Here is a 22,419-nt window from a genome sequence, read left to right on the forward strand (position 1 = left end):
TATTTAAGTTATCCGATTTAGTTCACTTGTTCAACTCACCTCTACACTCATACTTGAGATCAGAAAAGAACACCATCTCTTGTGAGAACACAAACAAGCCTAGTCTTCCACCAGCATATGTTTTATCATAGATTGGTCCAGAGTCAGCCATGACCTTTTTGCCTTCATGCATGACCACACTGAAAATGTAATATTTTGATAGTAAATGTAAATTCTTTCAATATTTACACCAGAACTTTTAGATTTCCATCTACATTAACAGAGCACATACACAGAAAACAAACAGCAGGAAAGAACGATCTGGCCTATCTAGTCCGCCTATTTACTACTATACATACTAGCAAATTTATTTATAAGGTTAAAATGTGAATTTAGTATCCCTATCCTCTTGCTAATATAAATTTGAGCTGGTGATAGGCCTATCTGTGTACAAGATATGACATACACGCGCCCACTAAGTGTTTATGATCTACTTTAATAATACACAAGCTAGGACAGCTAGCACATAATTAGTACTTCATTCATTAGTCCTAAAATATTGACATCATTGGTCTTACCGAATAAAGCCAGTCTTTGGTCTGTGAGTCAAGTGCCATCTGTAAGCTGTGAAATCTTTCCATCCTATATGACGTGGGTCATGCCACAATGTACGAACCTATGAAACATATAACACTTTATTACGTATAATACATTGGCATAAAACAGAGTCCAAAATGTAACTGTCTGACTGTACTTATCAGTTTATCTGATGTTTTTAATGTACTAAACGCACCCCAAACTCAGGGTATTGGAGACTTTAAAACTTTTGAAAGTTGGTGCTTTATTAACCACCCTTCTTAGTTTTTGTAAAGGAACTTTCTAGGCAGTACCTGTCCCGGAGTATTTCCTGTGTGCCAGAGAGCATTGCGCAGATGTTCGCCAGGTCCGGTGGTGGAATTTACAACCTTGATAGAAAGACCAGAATATCCTTGAGCCTTAGTAGGTGTTGTGTCCCAGTAGGTCTGAGTTACTTGCTTCCACATAACCACATAAAATCGGCTGCTTGATTGATATCCAAATACAAATCCAGCATAGTCATCATCTCTGTCAGTGTTGATGAAAAATGTGCCACTGAAATCCACTGCACTGAACTGATCAAAACCTAGCACAATGATAAAATGTCAGTATTTAATTATAAACATCTAAACTTCATATACATGTGACATAACATGCAACCAATGCATAATGTTTTTGACTTTTTGCATAAGCAGGCCAAGACTAATATAAGCTGATGCCACATTTTAGAAGACCAATACATTAATTATCGTGGTGTTGCAGACTATAATAAAATTACTTACCAACAGCAAGTCCAGGGTCACAGTTAACAGTCTGTACCAGCTCTTTGCCCTGGTGCCTGACAACCCAGTTAGGATCAATTTGTGATGTTCCTTTAGGATCCAGAGGCACCATTTGGAATTTACGGAAATCTGTTGTGCTAATGCCCACATTTTCTGGGCAAGCATCCTCAGAGTCGGGTATTTTATCATCATCAAAGTCTGTCTGGCAAGCATCTCCACGCCCATCACCTAGTTAAATAAAACACTTTTACAATTGACTGTTTAACCCAACTGAGGAGACTCCAATATCACATAGGTCAACTGAAGGTATTTTAAAGTGCAAATTATGAAGGAGTAGTTTTAAATTCCAAACAAAAATTCTATGATATGGTGGCTAGCTTAAAAGTAGTACTAGCTCTTCATACTTAAGCACAGAAAACATAATGTGTTTCACATCAGATGTTTTTAAACATGGGGTATAATCGTCAACTCTTACCATTAGTATCTTGCTGATCGGGGTTAGGAACTAGCCTACAATTATCTTTGTCATCGGGGACTCCATCATTGTCATCATCATGGTCACAGGCATCCCCCTTGCCATCCTTATCATGATCTGCCTGGTTAGCATTGGGGACATATGGGCAGTTGTCCAGGTTGTTCTGATGCCCATCTTCATCAATGTCCTGGTTGCTGTCACATTTATCCCCAATAAGATCTGAATCAGAGTCAGTCTAGAATGGAAACAATGGGTAGAGTGGTAAAAATATTATTTATCTGTATAAAGCTTACCGATAGAACAAGTGGAACACTCATTTCAGATAAAAAAAAATACATGCAGGCTTTGCTAACAAGCCTGACATCAAATAAAACATTCACAAAGGGAAGTTAACTATGTTGTAGTGCTTCTAAAATAATTCTCAGAGGTCTCGTGATAAATGATTCCCTATTGGTGAGAATCCATCTATTATTCACGAAACAAGAACCTGATCAGCACTAGGGAATTTTAACTCGTGTTCAGCTTAAAACTTAACAATAAAGGAAGATTAATGTGAAAGATCTCACAGAAGTAGTTAATCCATGACGTGCAGAATGGCACAGACTGGGCCATCCAAATAACCCTTCTACTGGTTACAGAAACAGCAGATCTCCCTTTCAGCCCTTGCCAAGCAGTAAAAAGGTCACCACAGTATTTAGCATAGTTCTCTGGTACTGTATTTTTTTTTTTTTTAAACTAAATGAAAAGTGGAAATTCTGAAGATATGGGCTGGATCAATACATTTTCTGCCATAAAAAAAACAAATCTATTATGAGTGTATATTTGTCTGGTTATAAAGCAATATTAATACACATAGATATATATATATATATTATGTATTTCTTTCAAGTGTTGCCCAAGGAAGGCCTGTTCTGTTTTCAGATGTGCATTTTTATATTTTCCATCAGCTTGTGTGAGTGAAGAATGTATCACTATTTCTATCAGTTTTTTTTTTAATTCATAATATTAAACAGTTCAATGATTCCATGTAACTCTTTGAACTATATAAGCTCTTTGTGAGAAACTGAATCTAGTAATTTATTTCTCTTTAGTAAAAAAGTAGTTGCTAAGAAGTTACTTCTCTTCACTGGCAATCATTAATGTTAACTTTGTCTGTACCAGCTGTCCACTAAACTTCATGATGCTTGAAAGCTGAACAATACTACTGTGTTGTAAAGTGCATGAGATGAGATAGTGCTTACCTGCTCTGGATTGTGCTCCATTGGACAGTTGTCACATTGATCTCCCACTCCATCCTTATCAGTGTCCCTCTGGTCTACATTATACACATAGGGACAGTTGTCTTTCTCATTGAGGATACCTGAGGAGAGAGGGATTTTTGTAAAATTCTGTTGTGCTAAACCTTGCATACTTGTCATAACAATACATTCACGTACAATATGCTAAGACTACCACACTAGTAATTCTGTCAACCACCAGCTGTATTTAGCATTAGTCTGTGTCTATCAGCCAATTTTTCACTGCACTCTATTAATCAAACAAGATCATTTAATTCTTCATATAAATATATTTGCATAATTTATAAATGTTTCATTACTATTAAACTGATAAACTACAGAAAAACTACTGATAAACTACAGAAACACAGATTAGACCCAGACATGATAATAAATCCTGCACATGGCCTGTAACTGTTATGGTCTCTAATACCCATTCAAAACATTTGGATTTTGATAAAAAATGTAATGGAATATCTAATTTAAAAAAGAAAAAACAAACAAACCATCTCCATCGATATCCACAGCACAGGCATCTCCTTCTCCATTTTTATCTGTGTCAGCTTGGTCTGGGTTGTGGTTGTATGGGCAATTATCACAACGATCTCCCACGTCATCACGGTCATAGTCATACTGGGCAGGATTGTATATCAGTTGACAGTTGTCCTGAAGAAAACAAACACAAATACATTCTTGAACTTGGAATATTTCTTATTTGTCAGACAAAAATGTCACATGAGAAGGAATAATAGGAATTCTTAGGTCCACAAGCTCTTTAGCTAATCCACTCAGTGTTTATCAAGGAAAAACTGGAGCAAATACACGAGCAAAGTGCTGCTTTGGCCGGGATGGCTGATTCACCACTTCACTCCTGAATTTCTAAAATTAGAAATTAGAATCAATCAAGTAACCCACAAACTATACTTAGAACATATTTTTTCAGGCTGTTTTAGTGTGAAACCATTAATTATCAGAATGAAAGCACATTTTGCCTTTACAGGCTTGATTGTGATATTTTTAGCAAAAATTAAACTTCTGAATGCTAGTAGGTCCAGACGAAAAGTAACAGTTAGGTGCCAGAATCTGTCCATGGACTAAAGGGCCAAGGTAACATCTGCTTGCTGTAACTTCTGTTATCCTACTGGTAGCTGGCTGTGTACAGGAAGCCAAGACTCAATTTCCCCTTCATAGTCCCGTTTTGTGGAAACACTTAGAGGTACAACCATTGCCAAGAGATTTCACAACTTACAAGGCACATTTCACAATATGTCATATTGTGCCTAAAAAGGCAGATGTTTTTACTTTCCAGCTGTGTTATTTTAACTGCATGAAATCAAATGTCTGCACTAGTAAAAACATGAATTAATATATATTTTTTTGCTTACCCGATCATCTGGAATGCCATCATTATCATCATCATTATCACAAGCATCTCCAATTCCATCCTTATCATAATCTTCCTGGCCAGAGTTGGGAAGGTTTGGGCAATTATCCTGTAAAGTGGAATAATAGTACCACTTAATCACAACAAAATTGAACTTTGATACAAATACTAAGTTATTCACTGTGTGTCTATGAAGCAAGATTTATGAAGCAATATTTGAAATATTAAATGCTATTAACAGTTAATTAACAGTAGCACAAGCTCACAAAATGTATGTTCTTAATGCAAAAGTTTGAGTCAAATACAATTGTTAAACACTGTGGTTTATACCCTCTCATGACCACTCACCTTATTGCAGTGGTAAGTAGCATTATCAACACATATGAGGTTTTCATTTGGCCATCCATCCAAATCTGTGTCTTCTCCACAGATTATGCCATTTCCAGCATATCCTGGTCTGCACTCACAGCGGAACATTGGATCGGTGTAGTGGCCTAAGTAGATACATCTTGCATTCTTGTTGCAGTTGTGTGTTCCATCCGTGCATGGGTTACGTGGTTTGCAAATCTAGAAATTCAGAAAAGACAAGGCGAATGTTAAATTGCAAACAATAAAACGGGCACATATCTGTGTCAATCAGACCAATGCACTCTGAGACATGTGCGTATACATATTTATTGTACGTCTTTAAATATCATCTACGTATGCTCTGAACACAATACCTGTTTGTTTGCTGTAGCATCTTCAATACTCTTTCCAAAAGGCTGCGTTCCTGTGTAGCGTGGGGGGCAGGGGAGACAATTGTATCCTGGTTCTGTGTTCTCGCATCTGTGCACTCCGTTAAGTGTAAAGCATGCATCGGGTACTTCTTTACACTAAGGAACAATAAATAATTAGCGCACATTAACAACATCTATGTCATTTTAGAACGTTTTTTTACAACACCCAACAACTTTGCCATTTAAGTTTAACATACATATAACTACCATTTTTTTTTTGCATGGACCAGGACAGACTCAGGGGTTGATTCATTACTAACAGACTTACAATCAGAAACACAAAGTAAGTTGGCTCCAAATGAGTTGCACTTGGCTGTGGGCGCTAAGCCCACTTACAAACTTGAGCTTGCGTTTCATGAAAACATGATATTTTACCTCTCTTTAAGTATTTATGTACCATAAAATGGATCAAATTCTTTGGCCAATGTCTAAAACTGTCAGCTGCCGCATGGGTTCTGCAACCAGTGGCGGAACTACCGGGGTCGCAGGGGTCGCGACTGCGACCGGGCCCCTGCGGCAGGGGGGCCCAAGCCAAGGGGCCGCCCGAAATCTTTTTTCCGTTTTTTTTTTTTTTTAAATAAGGCAGGGGCGTCCAACATGCGGCCAGGGCAACCGATCTTACGCGAGCCGCACCTCAAGCCCTGCTACTTACTTGTGGGAGGGTCTTCTGGACTGCACAGAGGAAGCGGAGTTCACGTGACATCCTACTTCCTCTGTGCTTTAGCCAAGAAGGCAGAGGGAGGCCACGCCCCCTGCTGAAGTCTGTGAGCGGCATCGAGGAGCTGCAGTGCAGGTAAGGGGGTGGGGAGGGTGTTTGAATGAGTGTGTGTGATTGAGGGAATGAATCTGTGAATGAATGAGTGTGTGTGATAGCATGGATGTGTAAGTGCTGGAACCTAGGCATGATGGGACTGTGATTACTGTTAGCAATCACACTCCTATCATGCCAAGTCAGCCAGTACATGCTGAAACCTGGCCAGCTGCCCCCCTTGTGTAGTGATGCTGCCAGCAGTATGGGGTCTGCACTTACAGCCACCCTGTACCAGCATGTACTGGCTGACTTGGCATGATAGGAGTGTGATTGCTAACAGCAATCACAGCGAGCACAGTCCCATCATGCCTAGGTACCAGCATTTACTGGTTGCCTGGGTATGATAGGACTGTGATTGCTGTTAGCAATCACACTCCTATCATGCCAAGTCATTGCTAATTTTGTCCAATTGCGTGTTACCTACTTTTATTAAACATGTGAGTTTTTATTATTATTTTTAAAGGTGGGGGTCATTTTCGGTTTTGGCTAAGTGAACCCTGAATGTTTTGGTCCAGAATTTTCATTTTAGTTCATCCCTAGAATAAATCTAGGGAATCCTGAATTTGTAGTCGCAAAACATTCAAGGCCCAGAAATCAGTGAGAGGAAGAGTAAAGGTTTTGTGTCATTTTACTTTATTTTAATCTGCATATTTTATTAAAGGCCATATTTTTTGTCACTGAAAAATGAGTGCGGCCCTCGTACGTATACAATTCTGATGAAGTGGCCCACTGCAGAAAAAACTTGGACACCCCTGGATTATGCCATTTGTACATGCGCCCCTTTTTCTTTGATTTTTTTACAGATATGATTCAATATGTAAATTGAATTTGTTGAATTTGTTGAAAAAAAATTGTTGGGTAAAAATCATGGTTTTTTTTGGGGGGGGTGAGGGGGTGGGGGGGCCCTTAACAGATTCTCGCACCCGGGCCCTGAGGCGTCTAGTTACGCCCCTGTCTGCAACTATTCATAACTTTTTCCTGCTTAATTAAACTATTGAAATGTTACCTCATCTATATCTGTACAGTGAGTTCCATTTCCTCTGTAGCCTGTGGGGCAGGCACCACAATTCCAGGATCCATCAGGGAAGCTTGTGCATTGAACTCCAGCAAAGCAAGGATTAGAAAGACACCCATCTGAAAAAGGGAACATTCAATAAGATATCTGTATGGTTTAGAAATGAGTTTTCTTTAACCCTTAATGACAAAGTACATGTACGGGCTCAATGTGCATTGTTTTTAATGGGTTTAGGGACCGCCCATTGTCCTTAAGGGGTTAAATACTATTCCTCCTTCTCTGTTTAATTTAGCAATTTTGTAACAAAATAGCTCTTTAATCAACTAAAATTTTGCTGCGAACGTCTCACAGATAGCTCACCTATTGGGCAGTCCTGCTTGTTGCACATCTGACTATCAGCAGCATCTCCTAAACATTCTTTGCCACCATGCTGGGGCTCAGGGTTGTTACAAAGACGTTCCCGTTTCTGAACTCCACCTCCGCAAGTCAAACTGCATGTTCCCCATAGTGACCAAGGTCCCCACTGACCATTAACTGGAGAGAAAAAAACAAAACAGTAATGGTCTGAGTGTGCCAACATTTGTTGCAACAGATTCTAAATAATTAAATGCTTTTGTTCTAGTTGGCTGTTCATATCACAAACAAAAGGACCACAGTCTTTTCGTATGTAGTGACCTTAAGAAGTGTTCTCCATAAAAGTTCCTTTTAGTGAAAAGTTGACATTAAATATTCCTTTTTTCAGTAACGTGACATTTGAATTGCTGGGGTCATATGTACACATAATTTGTGAAAATGCTGTATTTTTCTAAACGCTTAAGTATTTTTTATTTTTTTTTAAATCAAACAAATTAAAAACTTACTTGGGCACGGGTCTTTCTGGCAGGGCTGGTTTTCGCGTCCATTTCCTTCACATTGTTTTCCATTTAGCTGAGGGACAGGTGAGTTGCAAAGACGTATCCTTGTGATCTGACCAACTCCACAAGTAACTGAACAAGATGACCAAGGAGACCAATGGCTCCATCCACCATCTTGCTTAACTATAAAACAAACATGCACACGACCGTAATTAAAATGCCACATTTACCTTAGATAAAGTAATCCTTCAGAATATTAGGTAATTAGTCATACTCACATCTCTTATCGCACTCCTGGATGTGACAAGACCTTGTCTGAACAGATGATCCTTCACATCTGTTGTTAAGGCTGTCACAGGATCGACCTCTTTGCTGGACGCCGTGACCGCATGTCACAGAGCAAGGTGTCCATTCAGACCATGGAGACCAACCATCATCAGCAGAGTCGCTTGCTGAAATAATATAGAATGGTATAAAGTTATAAGCTAAATAAGCCTTCCTAATGATGCTTCCTAAAGTGATATACATTTATATTTATGTATTACAACCATTCAGAACATAAAAAAGAAACCTAGGACCATCAACTTGAAATAAGTTCTTAAATTAAAAAACATGGCCTGTAGAAATACTAGGAATTTAGGCTCAACTTAGCTTTCCAAACATGCTAAGCAGACCAAAAGATAAAAGATGCAGGACTGAGCAGGCTTGAATATTAGCCTTCAGTTTCATCAGCTGTCCCACTTTCATGTGCGATATTTTATCTTTCTTTCCTGAATCAACTTGTCCAGTACTTACAAGATTAATATCTGCATATTTGTCATTACGCCTTTTGAAAATGAGAAGCTTTGCCTGAGGCTTAAAGTTTACCATTCCATTTTAAACTTGAAAAATGGTAATGGTAATATGTAACATTTACAGATTACACTTCTAATGTGCTGGCAGATGAAAGCTAGGTGTCTAGAGGAGAAAATATACACAATAATCTAAAAAAAGGTCCCTTTCAAGTGCGATATGTTGTGTGTATCATCACTACATGTTAACAGCAAAAAGGGTATATTCCTTATAATTCTAATAACTATGTTTGTGACATGTTGTGTCTGCTCGGTTAGCAGTCGCAGTTTACACCATGTTCTAGACCGTTTAAGAATGAATTACTTACGCCAACATCTAGGGCAGCATTCTCCATCTGGAATTGTGGCATTGGTGCAGGGGACTAGAGGACATGAGACCTTAACACAAATGGTTGCGGAGTTCTGTAAAGAAACATAAACATAGCTTTTTTATAAAATGATTGCAGCCATTTACCAATCTAAATCTAATTGCCTGGAATAGCTGTACTAGAAAATAACTATAGTTACAGTCCAGGCATATGCAATATATCACCAGGTTATCCAATTGAAAACAATAAATAATACATTTGAAATAATAATAGGTTTGTTGATAACAGGACAGCTACATTTCACAGGTACTAAAAATTCCAGCATTATATATTTTTTTAACCTTAAGCTATTGTGCCCACATTCAAGTGCGGTACATTCTTTGTATAAGATATTTCATATTTTCAATGCGTCCGTTTGATCTTGGTTCACACCCATATTTAGCTCAGCACAAGTTATAGCAGGAATTCCACAGTAAATTCTCCTTATAGTCGTGTCAAGGCAGTTCATTATTGCTTAACATTAAAAAAAAAAAAAAAAAAAAAAAAAAAGATTAAAGACCCTGCTTTGACAGCTTACAACCTTTAGCGCTAGGCATTCCAAAGTGAATATTATTGGTACAATTATTAAGTATTATTATGTTTAACTGTGTAATTATTGTGTTAACTAGATAATTTTAGCAATGTCCATTTGAAGAACTGGCTTAATATATAATATGAAAGACTAAACAAACCGAATGATTGTAAATTGGTTATTACCTGACATGTGCATTCAGTGCAGCTGTCAATGGTCCACTCTTCTCTGTTTTTATACATGACACCATTATGAATACATACACCAGGTGTGAGCTGAGCCACTTTAGCAATAAGCTCATTTTCTTCAGTCTAGTGAGAAACAAGAAGACAGTTGTTAAATGCATACTCTAGGAAGCTCCAATACAGTTATATGTCAAATCTTATATATTCCATGACAATTTTGCAATCTAGCATAGGCTGTGATATCAACATATTCAGCCAACAGGTCTCATAATAGCTGTGTTTACTTACCACTTTGCGGACCTTGTCCTGAAGAGTTGTGATAACTGTCCGTAGACCCTTTAATTCCAGAAACATACTGGAAAGATCGTCACACGAAATACCACAAACAGCATGAAGGTCTTTTGTTTTATGTCCAATGTAATTGGTGCGGATTGCTGGACTTGAGCCATTGACTGGGTTGTCCAAAGTGATTACTGAGTTTGACACTGGAAAATAATAAAATCTAGTATAATCTTTCCTGTACAACTAATATAATAACACATTGAAACTTATCTTGTATGGCTTCCTTAACTTGTATTTCTTAAAACAATATCGTTATGTTAGTACAATACAAAATGTTGTGCAAGATCCTGCAGTAGTGACATTCTGGTGTAGGCAGAGACTAGGTAAATATATATTTGTACAAAACTGAAAAGTATAGATTAAATCCAGCAATTCTGAACTAAATTGGTTAAGGACAAAGGCTTTCCTTTAGGTACAATTAACTATAATTGTGAGCCATATGTGTAGACTAAATGTTGGTTGAGCAGCAAATCAAAGTACTACTAGGTATGTGTTAACTGGAATTCCAGAACAAACCAGTATTGCTTTTACCCATATTATATTTTTGAGTTTGTTAAACATTTGTAACATAATAAAGAATATTACAAATACATTTTTTCAGTTAAAATTGTTACTTCAACTTACAGCTGGAGCAGCCTTTGTTTCTAAGAATAGCCTCTAATGTAGTTCCAAACACAAAGCGCAGGTTCTGTAGAACTCCCTGTCAAGGAAAAAGGTGTGTTTCAATGCTTAATGTGGATCAGTTCCCGATCCTATCACCAAATACAGTTTCTAAATAGTTACTGGCAATATTTAAGAAACTTTAAACATGTATATCAATATTCCACTATATTTCCTAGATCTCTAAGTATTCTGATTCCAGGATTTTTCCAAATATTTATCCCTTGGCACCTACAGTGTCAGCATCCATCTATGATTAAATTACATTTGAAAGTTTCATACCAAAGGTTTCTAGTTTAGAATCACATTTTGTTTTTTACAATATTGTTTTACTCATCCACTGTCCCCAACCATCACTCTCCCTGTTACACATTACGTTGTTGTCTTGCTGTAAACTCACCTGAAAGTTGTCTTTCACACCTCCTTTTGCTACTCTAAGTTGAGCAGTGCTTGCCAGATCTCCACTGAAAATATTGTGGATTGGGACATCCAGTTCAGCATTTTCCATCTTATCACATCCTACATAGAGCTGAGCCCGATCTTCTTGTACAAAAAGTGTGATGTTCTTCCAGTGACCAGTGGCGAGTAGAGCTTCTTCAACTGAAACCACTTGTTGTGTGCCTTCACCACTCAGACTCAAGTCAAGAGTCCCAGCACGGCCATTGGACACAAGACTGAATATATGCCCAGATCCATCCTTCCTTTCTATTGACAGAAGTGTGCCTCGAGTCTTTTTTACTTGGCGCAAAGTAGCCAGCAAAATAAAACCTCGCTCAGCATGGACAGCATCAACCAAATCCTGAAATTTATCTTCTGGAACTGGTGGGATCTTATCTGCATTTTCAATTCTATAGGCTGGGCTAGATGGATCAGGACCCTTAACTAGATGAACTCCTTCAGGCTTGCGGGAGCCAGCTTTACGGGTAAACCCAGTCAACTCAAAGAGATCAAATACACTATTGTCATCGTTGCCTGACTCTGTAAAGAAAACGGATAGAGATAATATAGCCATGTCCTTTTACTGTGTTTGGCATTCCTCTCTAGCAAAATATTTGTAATTAGGAATAGCAAATTGATACACAAAAGGAGTAAGTAATTTGACCAAAAAAGAAGACTAAACTACAACATCTGGTGTCTCTAAGGCATGATTATTTTAACATTTTACGTTTATATTACAGCAACTATAATTATTCGCTTGAGCAGCAAAACCTGGACATATACAAAAGTCTATATATATTTATAATCAGTACTATATTGAACAATGAAACATAATGTTTTATACATTAAAAAAAGATTCATAAATATATACTGAATATATATCTTTTACATAGGAAATGTTAATCATAGCAGTATACTTTGTTTTCTAAACCTTATAACACAGAGTTCATTACAATTCCCACTAGTACTGTGGCATCCAGGCACTCCATATAAAAGCCGTTAATGGAGCTCTGGTGATGCATACAAGGAATGCTACGTATCCAAAATCACTTTACAGATCCCCTTTTGTGTCTTAAAACATGTACTACCCAGGTAAAAAAATATGAAGCCTCAGATATTCATCACTGAAATAGTTATTTTTTTTTTTGTTTTTTTTTAGCTTACCTGGAGCTTGGTCTGTCTGACAAACAGCCAACATTACCAGAAGAAAAATACCCTTCATTATTTCCATACAGTAAAACAATGATCTCTGCAAAGAAACACACATAGACATTTATTAGTAAGCCCCTAACACAACCATACATTTAAACAACATCAAGGAGACATCATAGAAAAATAACAATACAGTTCATTTGTGTAGAGTATCAGCAAACAATACTCAAATTAATAGAACTCAAACAACATGCATTTGTCTGTATGCTATTTCAGAAGAGAAAAATAGAAATTAGTTGCCTTGACCACAGCAAAATGTGCAAATAATAAATTACTAAAATTCAATCTTCAGTAACCAAATGTTGCAGACACATTATTTACATTGTACAACATTTTCCATGTAAATAAAAAGAGAAGAAAAATTGAAATAGCCTAATAGTAGATTGACATAAAGTAATTGAACAAAAGGGTATTCACAAAAGCACAAAAAATACAATTAAATACAAGGTGATATAAAGGCACACACACAACAGAGTGTTATTTTAAGAATAACCAGAACCACAATGCAAGTAGTGGTGCCTAGTGCTTGAAAATCACTAAAAACCTGACTTTTCCAATAAAGACCAAACTCCTTCAATTAATTAGATTGGATCAAGTTCAATAAAAGCAAAACTAATATACTATAACTTGCATTATCCATACAGTAAAGAACTATTGTAATAGTCAATATTAACTGAAATCTCATTCAATATGTAAAATAGCAGTGGATGTATTTTAGTTGAGTTTTGATAGCAAACGAAAAACAAAAATCTAATCTTTTAGAATCTAAAAGTGCATAAGGATGTATGGCATCTTACATTCTTGTACGCCAAGGTAATGTAGGTCCTTTGTGGCTGCAGCGGTATAGAGCAGTCTCCCGGTTGTCAGGGTGAATAGGAAAGTGCCGTGTTCTCCTATTCCACTAGTTAAGCGCTCTCCATGCGTTCTGATTCAAAGGCAGCACGGTGCAGTCCATATAAAGCAGCTCCCGCATTCCTTTAGTCGCCCCCCAGCCAATCACAAACCGAGTGGCAGGAAACGGGCTCCTGTTTATCCTATTACCTCACAACGTGAAGCAGACACACAACTATCACACAAAGTGAATATTACCCTCTGACGCATGCTAAGGAATTTCTTAATGACAAATTTCCAAGTTTTTTTTTCTTTCTTTCTTATAAGCCAAGGAATGTCCAACAAAGGCATAAAGAAAATGTACTATACACACAAATAATGGAATATCTCCTCAGAGAAGTCTGCGAAGTAGTTCTAAAAATAAACATTGGTTAGTAATTAAGAAGTATTCGAATAAAGGATTACTGGATGTACAGCAAAGTGTTAAGAGGACTTTTCTCCACATTCTGTAAGTAGTGTTTGCATCTATAAACGTGCAATGAGTATCTAGTATATACTTAATATCATATATTCACGTATATAGCCACACATATGTGCATTTTGGATCAACATTTCTCTGTGTCATACTGTTACAGCATACATTCTTACAATAGGTCCGTGACTTCTAATATCGAGCTGCCGTTTATGGCTTAATGAAAGGAGAAAGAAAGCTCTTCTAGCCTTAATGACTCCACCCACAGGGAGAAAAAAGTGCCTAATGTGTATTAACTTATACTATAAAGATACTTTAATGTTAAAAGCACATTACTGTGTTTTAACTTATATAATAGTTTATTCTCTCTGTGACCCTTAAAAATACATACTTAATTACGTTAAAGTTGCAGACAACTCTTTAACATTCATACATTTTTTTTGCATAGCAGTTTCCTGGAATTTCCACTAGGGTGCGCTTGTGAACTGCAGTTAACATTACGTTAACTCTTATTTTTAAGTTTTATTTTAAGTTTCATAACTTATAAAATGTAATAAAACAGCCTAATGTTAATAATAGGATGTGCATGGCATACTGCTTTGAGTTTTAGATCCACCATTATCACACCTATGTAAGCAATCTACAAGAAAAATACTGCTCCAAGGTCTGGAATTCCATTCATGTATAGAGTCTGTGACAGCAGCACTAAAGAATGGACTTTGGACAGAGAGCTGTACTTCAATACACAGACGAAAGCAATAACAACGACAAGGAGTTTTTCAGCAGCAATGAGAGCACATAAATCCAATGTTTAGTCTAGAAAATTTTATACACATATTTAGGACACATCATTGTTCTAATTTATTCGGCAAATGTCTGTTTTTCTTTATACTTTAAAAATACATTTACATTAAAGAATGACAAGACTGTTGCATTGGTGAATCCAGGGGGACAACAGGGCAATCGCCCACCCCCTCCACAGATAGAGATGCTCCAAGAGTAGCGATAAAGAGGTAAGTCCTGACACCTGGACTGATCTTTTTATCTCCACCTTCCAGGTGGAGGTGAATCTCCGTGGAACATACAATTTAATTTGCATCAAACAGGGAGAAGAATGAAAGACTGCATTTAAAAAGCGCTATGGACGCTATCTTGTGTTGCCCTTTGGTTTGTGTAGTGCACCCGGTATATTTTAACATTTTTTAAATTGTGTTTTTCGTTAGTTCCTGGATACCTTCATTGTGGCTTACTTGGATGATATACTTATCTTTTCTACTTCCCTACCTAAACATAAAGAACATGTTAAAAGAGTATTGACTTGCCTTCACAGACATCATCTATATTCCAGAACCTTTGAATCATCTACAGTAGAATTCATTGGATTTATTCTATTATTAGGAAAAATACAAATGGCCAGTCCCTCATGATAAGAAAGCTATACAATGCTTTATTGGATTTGTTAATTTCTACAGGCAATTTATAAGACAATTCTCCCAAATCATAACACATATTAACCCACCAGTCCAATTCCTCTGGACTGCAGAAGCCCAGCAAGCATTTCAGACTTTGAAACAACACCTTACGTTCTAATTCAGCTGGATACCTCTAAACCATTTCATGTGAAGGTAGATGCATCAGATATGGTCATAGGGGCTGTACTTTCTCAAAGGGTAGGGGAAAAGGAACATAGCATATTATTCTCTCAGACATCATAGTTGATCCACTAGAGATCAACTATGATATGGGAGACAGATAATTGTTGGCTATCAAGCAAGCCTTAGATGAATGGTGACACTTCCTAGAATGGTCCAAGCCCCCGGTATATACCGACCACTGTAACCTAAAATATTTATGGACCACCAAACTATTACGGCCCAGACAAGCACATGGGGTACTTTTCTTTACTAGATTTAATCTACACATAACCTATTCTCCAGGTTCTTGAAACATCAAGGCAGATGCTTTCTTGCACTTTCACCAGGTCCCTGTTCAGAAGAATCCAGTCTCTGACACCGTCTTGTCTCCAGGCTTTTCTTTGCCACACAATCTTCCCTCATGGACTTTATATGTACATCCTCTGCTAATACATCATCTGTAGTACCTGCTTCAGTCCCACCCTCTGAGAGTTCTTTAATCATATCATGATTCCCTGTTATCTGGTCACAGGGTCAAATAACTGGTACAATGTCACTTTTGATGGCCCACTTTCCCACAAGATGTGGCCCTATTTGTCTGTTCCTGCACAGTGTGCACTCGAAACAAATCTCCTCGGCCTGCATGCCTTTCGTGTCAATTACCTGTTCCCTCTATGCCAAGGTCAGACATTGCCATTGATGTTGTTGTTGGCCTTCCTCCTTCTAATGGATACAATGCTATTATGGTTGTCGTCGATAATTTTACTAAAATGACTAATTTCATCCCCAACATTGGGATGCCATTTGCAGCTACCACAGCCACATTACTTCTTTCAGTAGTATTCCAACTACACAGTCTTCCACGATCCATCACTAATGATAGAGGAGTCCAGTTTACCTCTGGCTTCTGGAGAGCATTCTGTCATCACTTTCGCATTAAACAAGCCATCTCTACAGCTTTCCATCCACAGACTAATGGACAAACTGAACGCCTTAATCAAATATTGGAACATCTTAGATGTTACCACTTACTTACAGGACTACTGGCTCCAAGTATTACCTGCCACAGAATTTACATACAACAAGAAGCAAAGACAAAGTACTATCTGAATGCCTCCCTTTTATGCAAACTATGGTTATCATGCCTACAACCCTATCCGGCCTTCCTAGGGACAACAATATTCCCAGAGCTTCTGAATGACTATTACATTTGCATAAACAGTTCAAGACACTTCTAAAAAACTTGCGTCAAATATATTGGTCCATATCATAATCTGGAGATCATTAGTATGTGTGTTTGGTTGTGTTAAATTGAGTTTGCGCATGTTACAGTCAACTGTCTGTGTGAGTGTTAGTACTGAGTGTCTGAATATGTGTGTTAATGCTGAATGTCTAGTTAGTGTGAGTGCCCCTCCCGAGGTCAGGCTCTGGACCTGCCCTTGCATTGTTGAGCTATTCATTGAAATGGAACCACATTTTATATGACTTTACAGGCATGGTGAACAAATGCAAATGTGCAATATTATTTCTACCTGACTGGGTATATCAGGGGCATGTTATATCTGCGCTTAATCTCAGTTTAAGTAGCAGATATGACATGCAATTTAGTCATATCTATCCCTTTTCTCTTCACAGTAAATTGGGATTACATAGAAACATAGAAACATAGAAAGTGACGGCAGATAAGAACCAGTAGGCCCATCCAGTCTGCCCAACCTCAGTACTTTCCTTTAGTACTTGCCCTTATCCTATATCTAGCTTGGCCTTATGCCTATCCCATGCTTAGGCTTTTTTCCAGGCTATATAGGTTAAGATCCTTTAACCTGTCCTGGTAAGGTTTATCTTGTAATCCATAAACCATTTTAGTAGCCCTTCTCTGCACTTTCTCCAACATTTCTATATCATTCTGGAGATACGGTCTCCAGTACTGTACACAATACTCCAAGTGAGGTCTCACCAGTGATCTGTACAACGGCATGAGCACTTCCCTCTTTCTACTTGTGACGGAAGCCTCCATCACTGGGGCCACTGGAGAAGCCTGACTGCCAGCCTCCTCCCTATTGACTATGGGCCCTGGGTTTGTAAAGACTTCTGTGGCTACCCCCAGCAGTATCATCTCATCACTGGCTGAGGGGATTATCTCCAGCAGACAGCCAGGATCTGCCACCAGGGAGTGACCACCATTCTTTGATGTTTAATGTTGTATAAATCAGTCTCCCCCCATTGTATTGTTAATCCCGTTACTGCCCCTGTTGTCTCTGAGAGGCAGATTAAGGGGGCGGTTTGTGTCCCAATATCTTGTTTTATGTTAATGTGTGTTTTGCTGGATATATTCAGCTCTGTGTGTCTAAAATAAATCAGTCTTCGTTTGGTTTTACCCTACACTGAGTCTCGGCTAGTGACTGGGGGACCGGGGAAAGTGTGTTGTCCCAGGCTAAGGGAGCACAAGACAGCGGAGGCAGTCGGTCGGACTAGCCAGCTCCGTGACACTACTGCTAATACCTCTCGCTATACAACCAAGCATTCTGCTAGCATTACCTGCTGCTCTACTGCATTGTCTGCCTACCTTTAAATCCTCAGAAATAATTACCCCTAAATCCCTTTCCTCACAAGTTGAGGTTAGGACAGTACCAAAAATTCTATACTCTGCCCTTGGGTTTTTATGCCCCAGGTGCATTACTTTGCATTTATCTACATTAAATGCCAATTGCCACAGCTCTGACCATTTTTCCAGTTTTCCTAGATCGTTTGCCATTTTGCTTCTTCCTCCAGGAACATCAACCCTGTTGCTAATTTTTGTGTCGTCAGCAAATAAACATACCTTTCCATCAAGTCAATCTGCAATATCACTAATAAAGATATTAAAGAGAATGGGTCCAAGTACAGATCCCTGAGGTATCCCACTTTTGAGTGTAGACATTATATGTCTCTGAGTACAAAATGTGCAATGCTCAATAATGGAAAGGAACTGACTGTATTCTGAAAATGAAGAAACCCTCAACCAACTATTTTAAGAAATTATCTTTATAAGGCTTTTTTAATATGTTTCATTTGTGTATTAAACTCTCTGTCAAACTCAAAATATGAAAGTCAATGAACTCCAGATGCATTTTCAAATACTCAAGACTATTTCTGTGGAAATCACCCACAATGATCATTCCTATTATGTCTCATATTAAAATTTAAGGAATGTTTCAACCATCTTCAATGGTATAACCACTTAGCTATTCAGTAATGATTAAGTTGACCCAAGAAAAGTCCAGATAGGATCTTTTCATCTAAGGGTATTTACTGGAGTATTATGTAGGACTACTTCAATCTTGCTCAGAGCAGCGAAATCACTTGGGTTGCTGCCTGTGTTCGCTCCCATTAGAAGGCTGGTGCTTTTAGTTTGAACACATTAGTTGAGTTGCTAAATATGAAATATCCTGGATGTTTGGCTTCACTTAACAACTGCCCTTTGAACAATGAAACCTCGGCCATTGCACCCATTTAATAGCTTATGCAAATTGTTGTTGAGAAAATGTATTTGGAACGTTTCTAAACATTTCTAAATTTTGCTTATTTTTTTAGATAAGTTATTGTTATAAACAATAACAAAAGCAATGATTACTAACATTTGTAAAACTTTAGTTTCAGAAGCAGTTTAATTTCCTGTAAGCTGATTAAACTATTTACTGCAATTCCTATTTTAGAAAGTTCACAAAGAAAAATATTTCAGAGTGTAAACTGATAGCATGATATGTGGTAAATGGTAGATGAGAAAGATCCTAGTGGTGGGACAGTGTGCCTTGGGCATTCTGAATAAACTAGGCTTCTCAGTTTTCTAGCCAAGAACACGTAAGTACCTATGAAAGGGGGAAAACTTGATCCTATGCCCTTAGGGTCAGTGGCATCTCCAGCAATTATATTTAGGGCGGGCACATAGGGGAAAGGGACAAAGTAGATGGGCAATTATAAAATGATAGCTATAAAGGTAACATTTTATAATGCTAACCCTATGGGCCGTAGTAGCACTTTTGTTTTTTTCAAACTATAGATAGAGAAAAGGATTCAGGAAATTTGAATACTGTGAGTTATATCATAAAACAGGTTTTAAGCACAATATGATATATATATATATACATATATACCTATATATATATATATATATATATATATATATATATATATTATATATTAGTTTCGAAATTGGAATGCCACTATAAATGGTACATGCTATACATAAAAAACTTAACAAAATTACTTAGATGTGTCCATATTGATATGTATTTTATTTTACATGGAGTGTCTTGTTAAGGACAATTTGTAATTTGCCTGGAACTGTCTGATCCAGAGTAGGTCACAGTCTCTGATCCTCAGCTTGCTAAAAGACTACTCCATCATTAACAGTCTTGAAGAGGAGGATGATCCCACAGTGCTTACTCAACAGGTTCCCTTACCCCTTGAACATTTTTGTCAAATCCCTTTTGAATCCCCATACCCTCCATATCCTCAAGTCCTATTCCTACTGCAATACCAGTCCCTTGCACCCCTGGTACTTCTTGGTATTTTGTTTTGTGTTAATGCATGATAGACTGTTTGTCTCTGGCATACCGTTTCAACTACTGACTGCACAGAAATGCTTTGCCTGTCTTTACTTGGTAAAGCTGCTGATGTTTGTGTTCTGTACAGCATCACAGTTTGTCTTGCACCTAATACGTTAAGTTCTATCTATAAACTCAATCAAGTAATTCCACAGCAGGCTGACAGCATTCAGTGATACAATGTATGACAGAATACACATAACATTATTATATGGAAAACCGAAAAGATAACATTAGGAATAGATCTATAAAAATACATCTGTTCTGCTCACCATGCATAACACATACCCTGTCTTGTAAAGAAGACAAAGCTTCATCTATTACCTATTTACAATTTAGTCATGTGAGTCAGTCATCTGTAAAATCTTCCTTAATAAATTATCAATTTAGTTTCTTAATTTTTATTTTATTGTTAAATTCAGGTTGCCGTTGTTACAACTACCTTGTATTCACAGCAAGCATGTCAATTGTGCCATGTCTGATTTATTAATTAACTAGATGTGCCTTTACTTTCTACAACATTGTCTCCAAGGTTACAGTAGTTGTACTAGGTTGGGCTCTTCTAGAATATATATATATACACTCACTGGCCACTTTATTAAGTACACCTGTTCAATTGCTTGTTAACACAAATAGCTAATCAGACAATCACATAGCAGCGACTCAATGCATTTAGGCATGTAGACGTGGTCAAGACAACTTGCAGAAGTTCAAACCAAGTATCAGAATGTGGAAGAAAGAGGATTTAAGTGACTTTGAACATGGCATGGTTGTTGGTGCCAGAGAGGCAGGTCTGAGTATTTCAGAGACTGCTGATCTACTGGGATTTTCACTCACAACCATCTCTAGGGTTTACAGAGAATGGTCCGAAAAAGAGAAAAAAACAAACAGTGAGGGGCAGTTGTGAGGACGAAAATGCCTTGTTGATGTCAGAAGAGAATGGGCAGACTGTTTCGAGATCACAGAAAGGCAAAAGTAACCACTCGTTACAACCAAGATATGCAGAATACCACCTCTGAATGCTGAACTCTTCGAACCCTGAAGCAGATGGGCTACAGCAGCAGAATACTAGGTACTACTCCTGTCAGCAAAGAACAGGAAACTGAAGCTAAAATTCGCACAGGTTTACCAAAATTGAACAATGGAAGACTGGAAGATCGTTGCCTGGTCTGATGAGTCTCGATTCCAGCTGCGATATTCAGATGGCAGGGTCAAACTTTGGCATAAGCAACATGAAAGCATGGATCCATCCTGCCTTGTATCATTGGTTCAGGCTGGTAATGGTGTGGGGAATATTTTCTTGGCACACTTCGGTCCCCTTAGTACCAAGTCAGCATCGTTTAAACGGGACAGCCTACCTGAGTATTGTTGCTGACCATGTCCATTTCTTTATGACCACAGGGTACCCATCCTTTGTTGGCTACTTCCATCAGGATAATGCACCATGTCACAAAGCTCACATCATCTTCAACTGGTGTCTTGAACATGACAATGAGTTCACTGTACTACAATGGCATCCAAAGTCACCAGATCTCAATCCAATAGAGCACCTTTTGGGATGTGGTGGAACGGGAGATTTGCATCATGGATGTGCAGCCGACAAATCTGAAGCAAATGCGTGATGCCATCATGTCCATATGGATCAAAATATCTGAGGAATGTTTCCAGCACCTTGTAGAAAGTATGCCACAAAGAATGAAGGTGTACCTTATAAAGTGCCCAGTGAGTGTAATTAACCAAAAAATTCCAACAAAAGTGCATCAAGAACTAATCCAGAAGGACACAAAAGAGTCCACACTAATTCCACAATAAGAAAGAGACTGTGCAAAAATAGCACCCATGGGAGAGCTGCAAGGTGAAAATCAATGCTGACATTTGTCAAAAACATCTTGATGACCCCCAAATACTTTTTGGATAATATTCTATGAACTGATAGGTCAAATGTAGAACTTTTTGGAAGATATACATCCCATTACATCTGTCTTACAGCTAACACAACATTCCACAATAAGAATATCATAGCAACGGTCAAGCACAGTGGTGGTAGTGTGATGGTCTGGGGCTGCTTTACTGCTTCAGGACCTAGTCGACTTGCCAAAATTGATGGAACCATGAATTCTGTTCTCTACTAGAAATCCTAAAGGAGAATGTCAGGCTATCTGTTTGTAACCTAAAGCCCAAGAGCAGTTGGGTTTGAAGCAGAAGCAATGATCCGAAGCACACAAGCAAGTCCACCTGAATGGCTAAAAAGAAACAAAATTAAGGTTTCAGAGTGGCTTAAGTGATTAAGTGATTAAGATGCTGTGGTTTTACCTTAAAATCCCTCCAAAGGGACTGAATTTAAACAATTCTGCCAAAAAGAGTGGGCCAAAATTCATTTACAGAGGTGTAAAAGAC

At 37.9% G+C, this 22,419-nt stretch overlaps 1 protein-coding gene across 1 annotated transcript in view; it reads right to left on the bottom strand.

The window, feature by feature from the left end:
* Positions 1–12,518, bottom strand: part of LOC149278453 (thrombospondin-1) — a 72,568-nt gene extending 60,050 nt beyond the window's left edge. Inside the window, exons 1-20 of the mRNA XM_089501921.1 lie at positions 12,452–12,518; positions 11,250–11,827; positions 10,814–10,889; positions 10,136–10,332; positions 9,848–9,973; positions 9,092–9,185; positions 8,211–8,384; positions 7,939–8,115; positions 7,439–7,612; positions 7,070–7,197; positions 5,196–5,348; positions 4,822–5,040; positions 4,475–4,582; positions 3,596–3,755; positions 3,054–3,172; positions 1,813–2,047; positions 1,338–1,565; positions 870–1,141; positions 558–655; positions 40–179 (exon numbers count right to left, since the gene is read on the bottom strand). Of these exons, the coding sequence (XP_089358047.1) occupies positions 40–179; positions 558–655; positions 870–1,141; positions 1,338–1,565; positions 1,813–2,047; positions 3,054–3,172; positions 3,596–3,755; positions 4,475–4,582; positions 4,822–5,040; positions 5,196–5,348; positions 7,070–7,197; positions 7,439–7,612; positions 7,939–8,115; positions 8,211–8,384; positions 9,092–9,185; positions 9,848–9,973; positions 10,136–10,332; positions 10,814–10,889; positions 11,250–11,827; positions 12,452–12,518 (3,523 nt within the window). The remainder of the gene's footprint in view (positions 1–39; positions 180–557; positions 656–869; positions 1,142–1,337; positions 1,566–1,812; positions 2,048–3,053; positions 3,173–3,595; positions 3,756–4,474; positions 4,583–4,821; positions 5,041–5,195; positions 5,349–7,069; positions 7,198–7,438; positions 7,613–7,938; positions 8,116–8,210; positions 8,385–9,091; positions 9,186–9,847; positions 9,974–10,135; positions 10,333–10,813; positions 10,890–11,249; positions 11,828–12,451) is intronic.
* Positions 12,519–22,419: the final 9,901 nt, after the last annotated feature.

This window comes from Sceloporus occidentalis, unplaced genomic scaffold (genome assembly GCF_023333645.1).
Source record: "Sceloporus occidentalis isolate IW3139 unplaced genomic scaffold, rSceOcc1.0.p SCAF_188, whole genome shotgun sequence".
Lineage (NCBI taxonomy): Eukaryota > Metazoa > Chordata > Lepidosauria > Squamata > Phrynosomatidae > Sceloporus > Sceloporus occidentalis.